A 19,504-nucleotide genomic window follows, 5' to 3' on the forward strand; every position below is an offset into this window, starting at 1 on the left:
CAAAAAACAACACAGTCCGCAGGGGGAGTGTGGGAAGCAAAAGAGGTTCAGGATAGCCACTCCCTAGAATCTCCCAGGGTATATCCACTAGTTGCAGTAGTATAGATTTAATCTGGCAAGATTCTGTCTATATGGTTTAAGCAAATAAAGGAACTTAACTCAACTGGACTGTTACACCATAGTTCTTGGGCTGGGCCTGATACATAATCACCAAAGACCATGCTGGCTTTTGAAGTCCAACATATCTAGAGGATACATTTACCATTACAATACCTTCCTTGACCTTTAGGTAAATGAATAAAATGTACTATGTAGCAGCTCCTATAAACTATGCCAATTAAGTTAAATCAAATACACCAGTGTGGTGTAATGGTTAAGGTGTTAAGGTGTTGGACTACAGGAGCTCACTGGGTGAGTTTCGGCCAACCACTGTCTCTTAGCCCAAACTGTCTCATGTTACTGTGGGAAAAATCAGGAGGAAAGAGCATTATGCACACTAGGTTGAGTTCTTGAATGAAAGGTAGGATGTGAATCAAATAGATAAATATTAAATTTATCTATTAGCTTGGTTGTGAAATGTACAGAAGTTTTACAACATTGATTTTGAGGGCTTCAGAAAAGTGTTTAAACTCTGAAATCATATGCCTTGGGGGAGGATAGCAGATGTCATTTCAGAGGATGATGACCACAGAAGAAGAACTCTCTCATTCACTATCATCTCACCTTCCTTTTTTAATTGTCTCTCGACCCAGCAATGGACCTAGGACTGGATCTACAGATTCTTCCAAATTCTCAATTAAAACAACTTCACCAGCAGCAAGGGCTTGTTCCACCACGTCCAGATACCTAGGAAACAGAGCATCAGGATGATATATATTAAGGAAGACCCTGGGAAACTCCCAGAGTAAAGCTGAGGATGAAGTCATTACAAAAGCAGTGGGCTGAGAGGAGCTACTGAGTATGAAAGAGAAAGAATAATGACCTGTTCTAGGTATTTATTGTTATATTCTTATTTAAACAAAGTAGACCAGTAAGTAGCACAGTGTTTCAGTTTTTAAAAACACCAGGTTTAGCAAAATTAATGGGACCCAGAAAGTAACTGGAGCCAAAGGGTTTTATTTATAAATAGAGAGATGCTTCAACTTCTTGCATGCATTATTATCTAAGAACATATTAATCCAGGCTTCCATAACATGAGTCCCAGACGTTCTTGGACTCCATGACAGCTAGGGATTCTGGGGACAGTAGTTTCAGCACTTCTGGAAGATGCCAGGTTGCATAAGACAGCTTTACCCTACTAATGTATTCCCTCCCTCTCCCTGCAAATGGCAAATCGTGTTTCCCTGAACCCTGATGGCCCAGGTATATAGATATAAATAATAGGAGCATAACTCTTTAAATTAAGCAAGGAGGTTGAAGAAAGAATACTAATGTTATGTAGAACAAAGTCCACCAATAAATGTAGATAAATAACTATTCCAACCAGGAGAGACAATTTTGGTATGCCTCTTCAACTATGACTTTGAATCATTATGAACCACTAAAAGTCAGACTTTATACCAGGCTTGGCTGCAAATCTCAGCCCTCCTGATCTTAACCCCTTATTCAGAAAACAGAAGGCTCCCAGACATGACTGACTAAATTTGTCTCTTTGTTACTGATTAGGAAGAGGCCATATACACTCAGAAGATTGGCTTCCTACAGAACAGAAAAATCAAAGCTTATGTATAGGTCTATGCTCCAGGGTTTAAATTCTATTGGGGGGGGGGGGGGTTCTCCTGCCTTTCCAAGTCAACATCCTCTTGATGGCCTTGGAATTTGATCTATGTTGACTTAACAATTCCCTCTCAACTGGTAACCACTGGTTCCCATTCCTCCAGCTTTATTCCTTATGCCTAAGAAGGCTTCTGGATAGTGTGGGTAAGTCTCTCATTGTTGCCTGGTTATGCCATCTTTTGTTCCTTTGTCTTTATTGTAGTATTGTTTTTTTCCCCTCTATTTTTACTTTGTTAACTGCCCAGAGTCACTGGGAGTTGAGTCATGTACAAATTTAAGAATAAATAAATAAATAAAAAATAAAAAAAATTGCTGCACTGCTATATTGAAATTGTTTTGTTGTTTATGGTTTTACATAATGTTGTAGTCATATATTTGTTTTATTATTTTGCTCCAAAGTTTGTATCCTTTTGTGGAAGCTGCTTAAAGCCTTCTTCATATTAGAGAGACATACGAATTGTAGTAAATATTTTAACTCTTTTCTTGTTTTTTGGGTTGAATTTGGCTACTTTAATTACTTCAATCAATGGTTACATTCATAAAATCTATCCTGTCATAACCTTGCCTAGCTTAGCCATTGCAAGAATAGCTGTTGCAAGAACAGCATATTCTTGAGTTTCGCTTATAAGGTATAACAGCATGCACTGTCTGAAAAATGGGGATATCCAAAAATCATGAGATACAGGGGAAAAAACTTTTCCAAGCTGGTACAGATCTATCCAAAGTTAGGTGTGACATGGAATCTATTATTCAAAACAGCCAGCTAAGCTCACAGCAACAAAACTTGTAAGCAAAATTACTAGCACTGGTTAAAGAAAAAACAAGAGCTGTGAAAATGTCTGGATTTCAGCATTTTTAAAATCTGTGTCAATGCTACTAAGATAGGCCTCTTCATTAAGAGATAACAAGGACAGAAGATAAAAACAGCCAGCCCTAGGAGCTTTTTAAATCTTCTCAAAGGTAATTCCTTAGACCAGTGTTTCTCAACCTTGGCAACTTTAAGATATGTGGACTTCAATTCCCAGAATTCCCCAGCCAGCGTTGCTAAGGTTGAGAAACACTGCCTTAGGCAACCTTCTAAGCAGGGACCAAAGCATTACTTCCACCCCCACACTAATGAACTTCCTTTTGAGAACTCACAAAAGCACAGTCTGGAAGATCCTTGTCCCACAGAGGCCTGGGTCCCTCTATTCCTTTATTTGAATTACAAAAGGAATAGAACAGAAATTAAATCACTGGCACTAAAGACTGCACTTATACCAAGATGGTGCCTTCTTCTCATTCTCCATTCAATTTCAGGTTTTTATAGCAACCATGATGAGTTCTACACAGCTCTTCCCCATTTAATCAGAAATTTCCATAATCTTGATAATAAACAAAGCAGGTTAATGCGCAAAAGTTTGATATAGTGTCAAATTGGAGAGCTTTTTCTTAAAATATGATTGGCTCCCACAATCTGAAAGATATACAGGTAGTCCCCAATTTAAGGACGAGTTCTGTTCCCAAGGTCTGTCCTTAAGTTAAATTTGTATGTAAGCCGGAACAATATTATTGTATAATACTGTATTATTAACTTGAATCATTATGTATTTAACCTGAATCATTGTGTATTTAACTCAAGTTTTGCTAGAATAGGCTCCATTCTTATCTGTGAGTTATCTGTAAACCAGTCATTCTTAACCCGGGGACTACCTGTACATCAAATGTGACACCCAGATATGATGCTACTATTGAATACATCCATTATTTTCTTGCAGTTTTGTTAGGTCATGCCTGCTCACCCCTTCTGGCCAATCCGAGTCACTCTGAGGTCTTCTCCGTGCTTGGCTTTTATCCACTTGATGCCCTGCAGCTGTGGGTCAATCATGAGTGGCCAGCGCTCACAGTTGGTGAGAATGGTGGCGTTTTCAGCAGACATGCGGTCAGCTGGTAGACCTTCATTTTGCCAAGCTGCTATGTCAGCATCATCAGTGAGCATCTTCAGAGGGTCCAAAGAGGGAGTGATAGGGATTGCAACCTGGAACAATCAAAGCATTGTCACTTATAGCCAACAAGTAATGACTCTGCATTCCAGCTGTGCACAAAAAGAGCACATGTGGCATGGTTATAATGGAACTATAATCCAAGACACTGAAGGTAAAAAGGTTCAAGACAGCACTCTTTAGTGATTTCTATCTAACAAAGATACATTTCTTATTCTTATTTTCCAAGGAAGCAGAATATGGTAGAGGCTTTCTTGCCATGGCTTCTACCCTCAAGGAATACTCATGCTTCTTGTTTTGAGAGTGGTAAGAACTCTGAAATTGCTGGAGTAACACAGGTCCCTGATATTGTCATTCCAACAGCATAGGTGACAATATTCTTTGCTCTCAATAGATAACTGCAGCAACGGGGTCAAATATACAATTCATGCATGAACAGATTCACATTGCCACTCCTTGCACATGGGGATCTAATTGCACCTCTGATCTTATTTCCAGCTTTTGGCACCAATGATATATTTTACAATGCCTTCAGCCAGCTTTGAGATCTGACATTGTAGGAGGGGAGCCTGTTAGTTTATGGTGGCCAAAAAATCAAGAATTTAGTAGCACCTTTTCCAGCTAAGTAATTTTATTAAAAGGCATAAGCTTTCATAAGCTGCAGATCACTTCATCAGAGTCATCATCAGTTCAGATTTTGGGCTGAGGGAATGTATGTTTTCAATGGTTGGAAGAAGCACAGAATGACTCTGTCCACATGCTGCTTCTGCCTTGAGCAGTGGAGGAAATTCAGCGGTAATGGCTTCACGGAGGCCTTGACAGGTTGCCCCTGGACATTATAGACGAATATGCTTCTAAAAGGAAGTAATTAGACTTAAAAAAAAATTCTCTTCTTCCCATGTCATCCTGTATTTTTCAATTTTAATTATAGGCGAATTGAAAGTTAATATGTACTGTATGGCTATGCTAACTTTTTTCAGATATATCAAGAGTCCATGGGCTGGAGGTAACCAATGCCCTCTTCTTTGCCCTTTTGTGCAGAGAAACCAGCCAATGACACAGAAACCTCAGAGAATGGAGCCTGGAGCAGACAAATCTGACAACTTGGTAAAACAAGATCTGATTATGATTACACGTTGTTCTTCAGAGGAATCTAATTAACACATTCACACATCTGCTGTTATGCTGCAAGGCAATATTCACAGTTCTAGGAAGATGTAAGTCCTACATGTCAGCCCACCCTGAAGCCAACCAAGCTCTGCTAAAAGGTTAGGGACTAGAATCATTTCAGATCTTTTCAATCAAGGTGTGATTTCTTACTGCAATAACAACAAATTACTTTTGGTTAATAGCAATGTTATTAAAAATTACAATTGCAAAGATAAAAATTAATACAAACTAAAAAAGAAAAAAGAAAAAGAAAAAATAGAAGGTGCAGAAAAGAAAAAATAGAAAGAAAAATATAAAAGAAAGAAAAAATGAGACTATAGTAAAGAAAAAAAAGAAATATATAAAGAAATGTCTTCCCCCTTCATCATAACAATTTGTAATTTATCACCTTCTCTTAAAATACAACAAATGATCTCTTCTTCCCATATCCCATCTCTTATCTATAAACAAATCCTTAAAGCCTCATCGTTCCAGTCCTGATCAGCAAAAGTCCATTAAGGGTTACCAGAGATAACAACATATCTTTTTTAACCTTGATCAAATAAACCAACTTTACATTCCTTCCTTTTAACAATCTTGATCTTTAGTCCTGTCAAATAATGTCCTAGAACTTGATTTCTTTTCATTTTTTCTTTGTCCCTTCTCACAAAATTCTTCAAAGCTTTAACAAACCTCTTTTGTAAATCCAATATAGAAAAATTATCCAGGTCACTCTCTTGATTTGTTATTTGTATATCCCTTTTAATTATTATCAGCCAGTTTCTTTCGTATGTCCAGTGTAGCATATCATCTTTTAAACAGTCTATCTATAAGACACTCTTAAAATTAACTTCTGGGTCCATTGCTCAAAAATATCCTTCAGTATGTCCAATGTTGACATACTGACATGAGGAACAACTATCTGGGAGCATTTGTGGGCGATCTCAAGTTCTCTCCTTGTTCAGAGAAGAATTATGAAGAGCCAGTCTATTCCCTGGCTCTTCCTTCTGCCATGGTCATTGGCTCCATTCTTCAGTTCACCATTTCTTCCCCAGAACTACAACACATTAATTTTGGCATTAAGTCACAATAGGTATGTACAGAAGCCAGAAAGAGAGAGAAAGAAGATGAGTAAGTACTATTTATTCCCACAGAAAACAACACAGGTAAAAAGGAAAACCTGCCTAACTATTAATTCAAAACAAGTTTGGGCAAGTAAATAAATATTTCCCAATACCATCATGGCCAACAGCAGCAGCTAGGACACTTTCAAAAGAGAGGCATGTGAAAATGCAATAGTTGCCTTCTGCTCACTTTTAGCTGGTTTAAGTATGGTTTCCACACATGATCCATCAGGTCTTGTCTATATTTCTTGCTGAAATAACCCAGGTAAGAGACAAAGGCAGTAATCAACAAGACATCACCACACAATGCATTCTCTTGCAGCTTGAAATCTCTCACTGAATCAGCCCATCTCACATTTTCAGAGGCCAAGCCCCCAACCTAAAAAGACAGGAAAATTAAACTTCACCAGATTCCATGCCTGACTATTCCCTGCAACTTGCCACAGTTGTTCTATCTACACATTTTTCTCATAAAAATAGCACAACCCTCTCTCCTTCTCTCTCTCTCTCTCTCTCTCCCTCCCTCTCTAGATAGATAGATAGATAGATAGATAGATAGATAGATAGATAGACAGACAGACAGACAGACAGACAGACAGACAGACAGACAGACAGATATTCACAAGCAAGTCCTTTTGAGTTCAGAGGGCTTACCTGATATTAGAGAGTACAAGATGGCCACACAAATTCCACAACAAGAATCCCCACATTGTGGAAATGGCAGAGAAACAAATATTGCATAAGAAAAGAGGGAAAATAGATTTTGGTTTCAATAATCTTCTATTCCTAACCAACAGCAAGGCAGCAATTGAAGAAGGAAGGTATCTCCTTAACTAGCCAAGACACTTGCTGGAAAGGTACGGAAGCAGCTTGCATTTCTATTGGCAACTCCTGGAATCTCCCTTCGGGAGTCCATTTCGTACTATTACAAGTGGGGATGAGTCAGGCAGTTTAGGAACATAGTATATTTTAACTCTTATACATTTGTCTCTTGGAAAATAAGTTGCTGTTTTTTTATTTGGGCTTTACACTTGAGTTAAATAAAAATCACAGGTATCAGTGTATAACGTTTAAAACTCAGAAGGAAGAAGAGGTTCAGAAGCTTTTCCTCTTCTAACCCCCATTGTAAAAAAGATGGCATGTCTTTATCCATAGCGATGGCTGAGTAACAGGTAGAGCTGGGCCACCAAACTTCTCACTCTAGGAGGTGAACTGACCTACTGGAGGCAGACTGTGCCTCACCGACAAATACATAATTGTCAGGATGGATATCCCTGATTATGTCAAAATGCACAGTTGGTCTTCCTTCTCCTAGCCAAAGTTATAAAGCATGAATCTTCTTATAAACAGATAAACATTTGGAGAAATAGCCAAGGGGCTGCAAATGTCAGTTCTGAACCAGAAAGATAAGCATTTATTTAAATGGAGACATTTCATCGTAAATAAATTAAGATACACAGAATACTGTTCAAAATTGCCCATATTTATATTTGGCAGAAAAGCACTGTTGAGTTACAACTATCGCACACTGCTGGCTCATGCTTAACCTCTGGCCTGCCAGGGGACCCACATTCTTCTCACAAGTGCTACTGCCAAGCCAGGTACCACCTATCTTGTCCAGTGCATCTGGTTTTCCCTACCTAAGTGCACTGTCATTTTGACAAAATTAATGGAAAGGGGCATAAATCATGCCAGGCAGGACAAAGAGTGAAATGTAAAAATATGAAGTCTAAAACAGAAAAAAGTGTTCCACATCCAGACTACAAAAGGAAAGATTTCATTTTAACAGCTTCCATCTTAATCATGTTCAGCCTCCATGCTAATTAATTCTTATTGCTTTTTTCCTAATTTCATATTTTAACCGGCTCCTCTATGACTGACTTCTTCTGCAACAGCCTCAACCTAAGCTCTCACTCCTCTACAGATAAATGTAAACAGAAACGTGGAAATTATTAGCTTTGTTTACTGGCAAAAATGCAGACTGGCCTAAGATTTGTACCGAAATGCACAGTGGGAAAGATCTCATACTTGGTCCTTGTGTTAATTATTCTACAATGTACGATTGAACTAGACGACATCTTATGTTCAACTTTTAATTAGGGAAAACTGTGAATGAATATACCCAGTTTAAATTAGACATGACATCCTTTGCCGCAAAAAACCAATCTGAGCTGTGGTGGCAGGTAAGTTCCAGTGACTTAATAACACACATGTTTTGCCAGAATATCTTCAAGCATCTTGAAGTATTTCAAAAATAATGAGGGAAATAAAGTACGGACCTGGTAGGATACTCTTAAATCTCATACAGTGAATTCCATGCACCACTTAAACCATTGCCCTGGCAGTTATACTGGCTTCTTTTTATTAAAAAGCCATTCTTATGTTCAGACCTGCAAAGAATTGGTAGACTGCAGCAGTAGTTTTATATACCCTGTAGCTATGAATTGTGATCCTAGCCTCAATTACAGTTGGTTAGTAAATTTAGAGGACACTGCATTGTCAGTAGTTTGAGGGTTACAGCGCTAGGAGTTGAAAATCACTAGGAAGCCACAGAAAACAGCCCACCCAACTGCAACAGCTTAAACTTTTTGCTATTTCTTAATCAGGCAAGTCTGATCTTTTGCATAATACAGGGTTATAGTGCTGTACACCTGAAAGAGACTTATTGCAAAGTTAAATGGGAACAGTGGTTATTAAAATCTTATATGCTCATTAAAAATACAAATTAAAACCTTCCTGTCATACCAGCTGGAGCTGATGCATGATTACCATGCTGTTAAAAGCATCACAAAATTAGCCATACATTTGTATAAATGATTAAATATGAGAAGACCATTTACTGCAATTATTACCCCTCAGTTTGAAGGTTAGGCAAAGCTAAAGCTGTATATTTGTGATCATTTTCAAGGAAGATCAGTTCACAGTTCCAATAAGATGTATGTGCCATCACTGAAGAGCTGTTATGTTCCTACTAAATGCATTTCCACTATCATTAATGCACCTTAAATAATTAGTGCTAAATCTTTTTTTTATATACACTCATGAATTGGATCCCTATAATTTTTTTCTGCTTTATTGCATGCCAATTCATTGGAAAAGTAAGGAAGCCTAGCAGTTCTTTAATTTTCTCCTTGTCAGTACTAAATAATGAAAACACACACACACACAAAAACCCAAACATTAGTACAGAAGAAAAGTCCAAAATGCTCCCTCATGTAGATCTAATTTAGAAAGATTTGCCTTTAATTTGGACCTGGACTTATAAAAGCTTCCAGACTTACAAACATTCCTGGTTTTCTCTCTAGCCATTAAGATAGAGGAAGATGTACTTCAAGAATCTTCCTACTCCACCTGAAGTCTCAGCCAATGATACTCACCAGGCGATTTGCGAGGGAGATGGTTTCTGCAGTGGCTTCCGCATCTTGCTGACATTTCAGCTTCTCCGCAGTGGCCTTCTCAAATTTGGCTGTCAGCCTTGCCAGATTTTCATTAAGTTGCTACAGTTAGGGGTGTAGGGGGAAGGAGGAAGCCATATCACAGCATAAATATCATAAAGTAATGCAACCTGAATTTACTCACCAGTACATTGAAGCCTCCAGACATTCTGGTTTAGATAGCACTGGGATTTTTGCTCAAGGGGCCACAAGTGGTTCAAAAAGTGAATAAATTCATTATTAGTAAAATAGGTCATCCAACTGGACTCACCCTATGGGGGAGACTGACATAGCTCACAAGGCCGTTCAGCTGTGAGCAGATACTTAAAATCTAGATGTATTAAACTGTTCCAGCAGACAACTAGCACTTATTTGCATTGTCAGGGCAACCCATCATAGATATGAGCCATCAGCTGTTTCTGGAGGACAAGAACAGATAACGTTGTCCTCACCTTGCCCCTTGCCCACCGTGAATGTGACTTCTGCCTATGTTTTCCTGCTCTGCATCTGAAATAGTATTTGTTGACTTGGGCCAGCAAAAATGTAGTTGTCCAGTTTCCCTTCTGATCTTAATTTTTTTCTAGGCAAACTCCTGCACTTTGGTTGGATATGCACAGAATAGAAATGCCCCTCATCTCAATTGTTCAGCTTTGCTTCGGTAACGACTGCTGCAGTTTCTGCTCCAGGTCTTTCTCAGTAGCACAGTGGTTATAACACTTGCTTGACATGCAGAACTGCTCTCACTTGAAACCCAACAGAAACTTTTTTTTGTTACATTTTTTTCCCTCTCTCTGAACTATCTACTTTTTTAATCTGTTTGGTTTTTAATAAGTCTACCTGAGTACTGGTTCATCATTTTTCCTTCCACCTCGGATAAAAGAGTTCACCTCTGCTCCCAAACAATCCAAATAAATAAGTGAAATCCTTCCACCTCAACTGACTAGAAAAACGATTGAACAATATACCAGTGGACCTACTAAAAAAAAAAAGCAGTACAGGTAGTCCTCACTTACCAACTGCTTTGTGCAGTGACTGTTCAAATTTACAATGGTGCTAAAAAAAATAACTTGTGACCAATCCTTGCATATATGACCATCACAGCATCCCATAGTCACATGATTGCCATTTGTGTGCTTCACAACCAGCTTGTGACACATAGAGTTAATACAGAAGGTGGAAGTAAAATCATAAGTCATGGTTACATGTTTTTCCGCTTAGCAACCATGTCACTTAGTGACTGAGTTGCAAGTCCCAATTGTGGTCACTAAGTGAGGACTACCTGTAAATTGGGTAGCTCAAGTGAAAAAACAGTAATTAAAAAAAAATTCTGATAGTGAAGTTCCACCTGTCATGTAAAAGTTATAACCACTAACACTAAACACTAAAGCTCCAGCAGACCTTATTAAGGCACAGTTGGGAAAAGAAACTTTTATTTTAAAGTTGGCTGCTGTGCCTGCATATAGGTGCATTTTTATGCTTCAGCATTTAACTTTGCATGCATTTAGCTGTGTATACACACATATACTTTGCATGCATTTAGCTGTGTATACACACATATAAATTTATGCATGTTTGATAAGAACTGCCCACAAGAGGAAATGACAGGCAATTGTTTCCCTGGCCTGGAAGATTGGGAGGGCAGAGCAGCAGGGAAACTTCACAGTGAGGGCCATGGTAGCCAGAAGCCTGGACTGAACATCTGGCAACTTGTTGGCAAAATGTCCCCATCAGATGGAATTTTCCTAAACTGATTTAGAGTCCAGCCACCATCAGCCCAGGATAGAAGCAGGTAGACAAAATCAGGTGCTTTTCTGGGAAAATGGTCCATTTCTCTAGCAGCCATTCACCTGTATTGTCTAGAAAGCTAACTTTGCCTTTTTTTAATTTTTAACTTCATAACATTCCTACCTCCATTCCTATTGGGTTTAGATCCAAGGGAATTGGGGCTATCTTATAGCCTTAATAGCTGTACAGCGAAGAAAATGTTGGCAGGCGTAGCTTGTTAAAGTTACAGAGGCCCCATTGCCTTTGCATTTTCTACTGATTTCTGGCCATTGATATAAAATTCCAGGCTTAAAAGCGTATGTATCAATACTGTTTATAGCCGGAGTGAGCAAAACTGCTCATGGGAGTTATTTAGAAAGCTAAGCTGAAAGACTCATGCAAAAATGGCTCTATTAGCTTTATTTCAGTGGCTGAGAAACGGCTTTCACAACGGCTCTCCAATCTCTATCTTTCTAATTGATCATTTTTGCTACTTCACTGTAAAACAAAAGCAGAGTGTTCCCAAGTTATTTTACTTCTGTGACAAAAGAAGTTAACAATTGATTTTTATCAGCATTCACACCAATAGCTTCAAGTTAAGTGCCTCTAAATCATTTTAATACTGCTTGAACAATACATGAGAAATAAACCTGAATTTGAAGAGTACTTTGTTAGTAGCATTTGGAATGACTTGATATATGCACAGAATTGTCCCTAAAATCCCAAGATACAATTTCTATAAATGAAATGTTCTTCCTCCCTTTCTAAAAGTGCAGGTGTGTGTATGTGTGCATGACCACTTTTATTACTCAATTACTGTGCAATAACACAGAAAGCAAGCATACCATTTAAACTGGCACCGTCTTAAAACTTGAAAAAGCTTCTAACTTTTTCAAACAGGACTCTTATTCGTGGAAGAGGTGAAAGGACTTATCTTATACAAAAGATGGTCTCTCCCTAATCTTTCCCCCGCAACCCATCACATTCCCATCAGCTGCTTCAGAGGGAATTCTAATTTCCTGCACCAGATTTAGGGAATCTCAATGGAGGATGGCAGGGAGGAGGAGGATCTGTTCTACTAAGGATGTTCATTCTGCTGTTGGACAGACACTGCTGAAATTAAACCAGAAATGCTTTGCTTAGCCTACTTGACAGATAAACATTCAAAGTTCTTTCCTATCAAACATAGTAGGAACCAGTATACTGGTTTCTGTCTACCACGCAGTAAGTCTATGTTTATAATGCATAATCTTAATTTTTTAAAAAATAGTCTTTCTAATGATACAGAGTCGCTCCCCACAAAACAAGTAACCAAATTCTGTGAAAGTATGTAATGATTTTTCCCTTCTCTAAACACACATCTTCTCTACAAATGTTGTAGTAATAATATCCAAAAACCTTACAGCAAAACATTAAACATCATTAAAGAATCAATCAACTAGACTTGGGATTGCTCACCAAATTGCTCTTCATACTGCAAATAACTGGAACTTTCCCTATGGCTGATACATTTGAAGAATTTAAAATATTAAGTCAAAAAAAGGCAGAGCAATTATTTTTGTAAGTGGTCCATTGCCACCACATTTCTGCTCATTTTATGCTGGATTTTAGATACTCAGAAAACCCTTAACTTAAAAACTGATTCTGCAGGTACTATACTGTTTTAAAATAAGCTATGGTACTTTCTTTAGGCAAAATGCAGGACAGTTTCCTACAGCAGCAACTTATGCAAGAGGCCCATGTTTAAGGCCCCAGAGAGAAACTGATGTCTAATCTGGAATAGTTTCTTATCTTCTGCCAAGAACTTCACAGTACAATGCTGATTTCAGTTTACACTTGTTTTCCAGGTTGCATTTTGCTTTTAGACTTACTGCAATTTTGGCCTTGATATTAGCCAGCTTTTCCTGGGCATTCGCAAGCTCAGCATTGGCTTTGTTGAGAGCCTGACGCTTGGGCTCCACATCACAGTATACATTGTAAAAGCGCACGATGTTGATGACCCAGGAGCAGAGCCCAGCAGCTGCATAGGACTTGGATGCCACCAGTTCTGGGTTGAAGGTTGGATCCTGAAGATAGGGTTGCAAGGCTCGGAGGCTGTTCTCGTGTATGTTCTCCTTGTTGAAGTGAATCAAGGAGTCTAGGAAGCTGTCAACCTTGGTCATGGCCACCTTAGCTGCTTTCCAGCTCCTGTCCTTGGGCACTTTACCACCCAAAGCCATGAGTACCATCACAGCAGCAGTAACATTGCTGACAGCAGGCGGTGGCGATCCAAATGACTTCAGTTCTGTCAGATTGGTCTGAAAGGGAGAGGAAAAAGACCAAGCCTGTGAGTTGAAAATGAATGGGTTTTCTTTTTTACTTTTCTGGTAATGGAGTACGCTCTAGAGCTATCAATCTGAGAGAGAAGCTTTGAAGCCTGGAATGGCCCTCTGAATTTTAAATATTATGACTCATCTTTTGTAAAGTAATGAATCCCTCCAGTGGCATGGGGCCATTACCCACTTGTTAAGTGTGAGAACCAATCATGTTCTTTTGGCATTTCAGCCAAGTTGCAGGACTCTGAAAAAGCACAATTAGATTTCAGATTTACATGATATGGAAATATAAGTATAACAAGGAAAAGATCAGCACGGCCTGAAAATAACAGTGTATGTCTACAGCTGCAGCAGGAGTTTAAACATGGACCTTAACTGAAAATTCTCAGAGAAATGACTGCCTCACAAATCTTTAGCCAGTGTCAGTTAGGGTCATTTGGGCATGCAGCACCATTATGCTGTGGCTGCAATCATACTGGGGATAACCCATCAACAGCAACAAACTACATAGTGAAGCTGGCTGCCATGCCCCTTCCCATGTACTTTTGAGAGAAACTCAGTCATGCTGACTGGGTAGTCACTGAGCACAACTGGGCTCCTTGTGTGAATGCAGGCACCACATGGCAAGAGAACAGAGTATTACAATGTCATGCTATGACTTCTGGATCCATCTTCATACAATCAAATGAGATACTATGATTTGATGAACCCAAAAGTATCTTAGGGTTTCCTTACAAAATTTTTTGACTAACTGTAGTTTATATGAGAGGAATGTCGACGACCTGGATACTACGGGACTCTGTTCTTTATGCATGGCCCAGGCAAAATTTCACTAATTTCAGTGAGAGACACTGAAGCATATGCTTAGTCTTCCTGCTAAAATCTATAAGAATTAAATGTACTCAATTGGACTAAGTTCTCAGGTCCTTTGTAAAGTCTTTTCTTGCTGAAATTATGTGTTTTGGTCTCTTCCATTACAGAACAGACTTTTTGGCATACCATGCATTCAAACACATAAGCACATACTGTATGTGGCACTGAAAGCTCCATATGAACAAAGAAGCCATTTTAAAAACTCTGATTTTATGCCTCTATTGTGCTCGTTTCCTTATTTTCATGTTGCTCCGGCCAAGCTGTTAAAAAGAGGTTATCATTTCAAAATCAAAATATGACACGTAGTGTTCAATATTAGGCATATCTGTTCCCTCAAAGTAATTTAAAAGAAATATTCAGCTGGAAATGGCCCATGTAAGACTCTTTCTGTCACATAGTGGCAAGTTCCAAAGCAGGATCCTACCCACCACCCATCAAGGGACTAATGGCAGAGTTTGCTAAACAGCAATCTTAAAAGCATGTAGATTTTTACAGCCAATGGAGGCATGTAAGACAAACCAGCTATTTTGAGCAATTTTGCCAAAAAGCTATCACATCCGACTGAGAAGAAATGCATATATCATGCTGCCATTCAGCAAACGTAAGAACCCTGACAGAGCCAGTGACACTCTACGCTAGGGATTCTTGCTCTGATGGCCATTGGACATTGACAATGGACATTTGTAAAATCAACCCCCAAAACACTGAAATCCACAAAAAAACCCTGCTCTGGACCTGAGTGCCAGGGTAAGTGGAAGCATAAATATTAAAAAGAGTCTATAAGGAAGCCAAAATCATAGAACTGGAAGAAACTATTTAAGCATTGGAGCCCATCCTATCCCTGTGTATTTGATTCCTATTTCCTGAGTATATCATTTCCATTTGTCTCTGTTAAATTTCTTCCTGCTTTTTTCAGGGCATTTTACTAACCTTTCAAGATTTATTTCTGTCTTCTAGGGTATCAGTTATCCAACACTATGTAGTGTCATCTACAAATTTGATAATTATTTCCTGCACCTCTTTCATCCCAGTCATTAATAGAATTATGTTGAGGCCCAGGATTGAATCTCAGTGCCTCCCACTGGTTTGGTGAAGAACCTTTAATGACCATTCTTTGACTATAGCTTTCACGTTAACTATATATCAGTTTCATAGTTATTCCACCACCCTTAACTATTTTGTTAATCAAATGCTGCAGTTATTGTCAAATGGGTGCACAGTACCCTACAGCCAGCTGAAGAATATAACAATCCCCATTCTGAGCCTACTTGCTTGCTGTATTCATTTGTTTTTGTTTTTTTACTTATTTTACATTATTTATAACTACCCCAATCCTAATGGACTCTGGGTAAGAACTGTAGACAGTCATACATAATTGAGCAGCATGGAAACTGTAAGATACTTTTACTGATTTTTAATGATTTGGACAAGCAGCAGCAGGGAGTTCTCAATATAAGCCCAGTGGATATTGCACTGATTAGTGAGGGTCAGTATCAGCATAAATCCTCTTCCCTCCTCTTACTTCATCAGCAATTTTCAATTAAAAAAAAAAACTGAATGAACTTTTAATAGAGTAATAATATAAGCAGTGCATTAAACAGTGTTTAAAATGGAAGACAATTCACCCAAAGCATGTTAGAGGTACGATACTAAACAGGGCTAGATATCTGAGCTGAAAAATCCAGATTTGTTTGCTGTAATCCAGATTAGATTATAAGAAAGAGACTTTTCTATATTTCTCTGCTGTTGGCCAGATTTTTGCAACCTAGATCTGATAGCCCTTATATGGAAGATTCAACCAGTGTTTTAGTATGTGGAAAATATTGATAAACATGTGGAAGATATGTGGAAGATACTGCATTGGCTTCCAGTTTGCTTCCAGGTCCAATTCAAGGTGCTGCTTTTGACCTTTAAAGCCCTTCATGGCACTGGGCCGAGTTATCTGAGGGACCACCTCTCCCCGATCACATCAGCCCATTCCTATTAGATCCATCGGGGAAGGTATGCTACATGTTCCACTGGCCAGGGACCTGCATTTGGTGGGTCCCTGGAGGCGGGCCTTCTCTGCCATGGCTCCCTTCTTGTCAAATATTCTCCCCTGAAGTTAGGCTCGCCCCCTCCCTGCTGTTGTTTAGGTAGTCCCTCAAGACATGGTTATGTCATCAGGCCGGGGGGTCTTTGGGAATTGGAGACATTCTTAGATGGCTCCACTATGATTAATATTCTCTCTCTCCATGGGGTTTGTATATTTTAGAATTTAAAATTTTTAAACTTTTTGATGACGATGTATTTTAATAATCACTTTTTTAATCTATTATAATGATTTTTTAATCTATTTGTTATTTTATTTAATTGTTGTATGCCACCCAGGGTTGCTTTGTGTGAGATGGTCGGCAATATAAATGTGATATATAAATAAATAAATATAAAAATATTATTTTATTTATTTTCTCAGGATTCCCTGGATTTTCTCCTGTGCTTATGAATATCTGTAGATACCTTCTTTCTTGGTACCAAAGGCTTAGAAGAAGGATGAGGCAACGTTTAAAGGATTGGGCCCAAAATTTAGCCTTTCAACTTTTTGGAAGGCCACAGGGAACTAGCCAGAAGGGAAGAGAAATAATTTGGGGGCAATTTAAGGGGGGGAGATTAAAAGTGAGGGTAGCAGCAAGAGGTTCCTCAGAGACAAACCATTACTGCTCTCATTCTTAAAACCACCTCCCTAAAATAAAAAACAGTCCAAAATCACATCACTCAAATGGGGCCATTTGAGTGATGAATTTGAACATGATCTCAGCGTACTGGGGGCTGCATGCAACCCAAAGCTGACCACTCCTGGCCTAGAAGGATCTGCTACAATCCTTGCTTGGGATATCTATGTTTAACTGTAAAATGCTTTGAGATTTCTTTTCATGGGAAGCAATACAGAAATGCTTGAAATAACTCAACGTTCTCAGAAATAATAGATGGCTTGCGGAATCATGTGGGATGCAAGGCAACCTCTTCCTCCTCAGTCCTTAGAATTCCTCCTTTCAGCTACTGTCCATACAGAAGGGCTGGTTCATAAAGCCGCATATTTTACAAAAAGGTGGTTTGGAGTCTATGGTCCTGATTATCAAACGCGTTTGACACCAACTTCCATCATCCCCAGCCAGATTGCTAAATATTCAGGTATCTGTAGTCCCAGTACACCTAGGGGACACCATGTTGGAGAAGCTAGTCTAGATAGATCTGTTACCCAAGAATTTGTCTAAAGACTTTTAAAGAATTGTGAGCACTTTTCAAGTGAAAAATGGACCACTAGTTCAGGCTGTAGTGCATCGTTCTCCATCCACCAAATTGTTTCTTCATGGAGCAGAATAGAGAAAGGACCACTTAGTGCCCTAATTTCCATGTCTATTCTGCTACTTCTATGTACATAAAATATTTAAATGTGGAACAACCAAAGGCCACTCCCTTTGGGACTGTCTATGCTAATTATCCACAGTATTGTTTACAGTGGTTTTGGAAAGTTCTGTGCCTTTTGATATATAGATATATAGATTATGCAAATTCTTAACTGTTGATCGTCTCCCCCCCCCCCCCGCCCGTGTTAATGCTTTGTTTTCCTGATGTTTAATAAATAAAAATCAAGTTATAGTTTTGCTAGATGAACTGAGTGGCGTATGTGCCTGCTCTGATCTGCATTTAGGATTGGCTAGAAAGTACTAGAACTAGAAATTACCCACTGTAACGTTCCAAAACAGACAATAGCACACAATCAAGACTGAACAAAGCACTTTACAGTGGGTGAATTCAGTCCTCACCCAGAACTTTGTTGCACCCTGATTGAAATGTGTGACAAAACAAAGAAACCCTCCATCTAGATCCAGCTGCAGCGTGCATTCATTTGGTCTTCAAATGGCTGCATGCTTAAAGTTATGGAGATGTCTGAAAAACCTGATCTCACAGAACACTCTAAATGGATGTCACACTGCAATATGAAAGGCCCTTTCTATGATACAGCTGTTGCATCCTGCAGCTGGTACCAAAAGGAGTTGCTGCTGGCACATACTCATTCATATTGTTAATCCACCTGGCTAATGGATTAACAAAATCAGAAAAACAGCACACTGCTGTCTTTGTGGCCTTAACACAGATGTCACTGTTCCTTACTAGAAAATAAATGAAAGCATTTCAGCTCCAGGTAGACTTCGCTGTCAGATAAATCATCCAAACCTTTTTTTGAGAGTGGCATTGCCAGAAGGATTTAGCTGAGGAGATACATTTCGACACTTTGTAGTTGTAACCACTCTCCACCCGCACAACTATATTTCAGGCAGAGTAGTAATTTAACAATGCTGCTCAAACTGCTTTCACTGTGGGACTTCCTTCATTCACCGAAGATGACAGAGGTAGGGCTTCACAAAGATTCAAGCCCAGGATGTTGGAGACTGCTGCCACCATTTAGTTCTGAAGGTAGAAAGAGTTGGAGCATCCCCTGAAACCCCCTTTATCCCATGGTCAATCAGGTGACCCTAGGAAGCCCATGAAGCCAACAGGCTTCTCCCACCTCTGAACTTGGAAGTAGCATTGATGCTTTATCTACCATCCCCTTTTAAATCCACTTAAAGGATAGCTGATCAGCAGCATCTTCAGGCCGTTGTGGATACAAAAAGACAAAAACCTCTGCCCTTTGGGGCATGTGTGCAAAATCATGACCCACGTAGAGCAGGAGTGGGACTTGCTTTAAGGCCACGATGCTGCTGTCATCACTCTGACTTCCCTTGTCTCTCTTTGCACGTCATCCCCACAGGATGCCACTGTAACTAACTGGGATGTGAATTTGCATTCATTATCTTTCCCAAATACCTTAAAATTTAAAAAAAGATTTATATATTGCTCCTTTGTTATTTGTCATTGCTTTGTATTTTGTTTCTCTGGTAATTCTCCATTGCTGCTGTCTTCTGAAATACAAATAAAGCTATGTCTGGACTCAGCTTTCCCCATGATTGGTTTGATGTTGTAGTACCCATTCAGGAGGATTGACACATTTGGCAAAAAAAGAAAAGCATATAAATTGATGTGGTGAACCCTTATTTTGCCAG

General features: G+C 39.0%; 1 protein-coding gene across 2 annotated transcripts in view; it reads right to left on the reverse strand.

Annotated features, from left to right (window-relative positions):
• The window catches only part of DNAH9 (dynein axonemal heavy chain 9), a 212,906-nt gene that overhangs the window by 62,126 nt on the left and 131,276 nt on the right, over positions 1 to 19,504 (reverse strand). For both annotated transcript variants that reach the window (XM_088133503.1, XM_088133502.1), the window contains exons 50-54: positions 13,101 to 13,526; positions 9,409 to 9,528; positions 6,222 to 6,410; positions 3,558 to 3,793; positions 724 to 846 (exon numbers count right to left, since the gene is read on the reverse strand). In XM_088133503.1, the coding sequence (XP_087989629.1) occupies positions 724 to 846; positions 3,558 to 3,793; positions 6,222 to 6,410; positions 9,409 to 9,528; positions 13,101 to 13,526 (1,094 nt within the window). The remainder of the gene's footprint in view (positions 1 to 723; positions 847 to 3,557; positions 3,794 to 6,221; positions 6,411 to 9,408; positions 9,529 to 13,100; positions 13,527 to 19,504) is intronic.

Source organism: Python bivittatus, unplaced genomic scaffold (assembly GCF_059951505.1).
Source record: "Python bivittatus isolate LINGU-HERP-01145 unplaced genomic scaffold, Pbiv_v1 ctg000080_np1212, whole genome shotgun sequence".
Lineage (NCBI taxonomy): Eukaryota > Metazoa > Chordata > Lepidosauria > Squamata > Pythonidae > Python > Python bivittatus.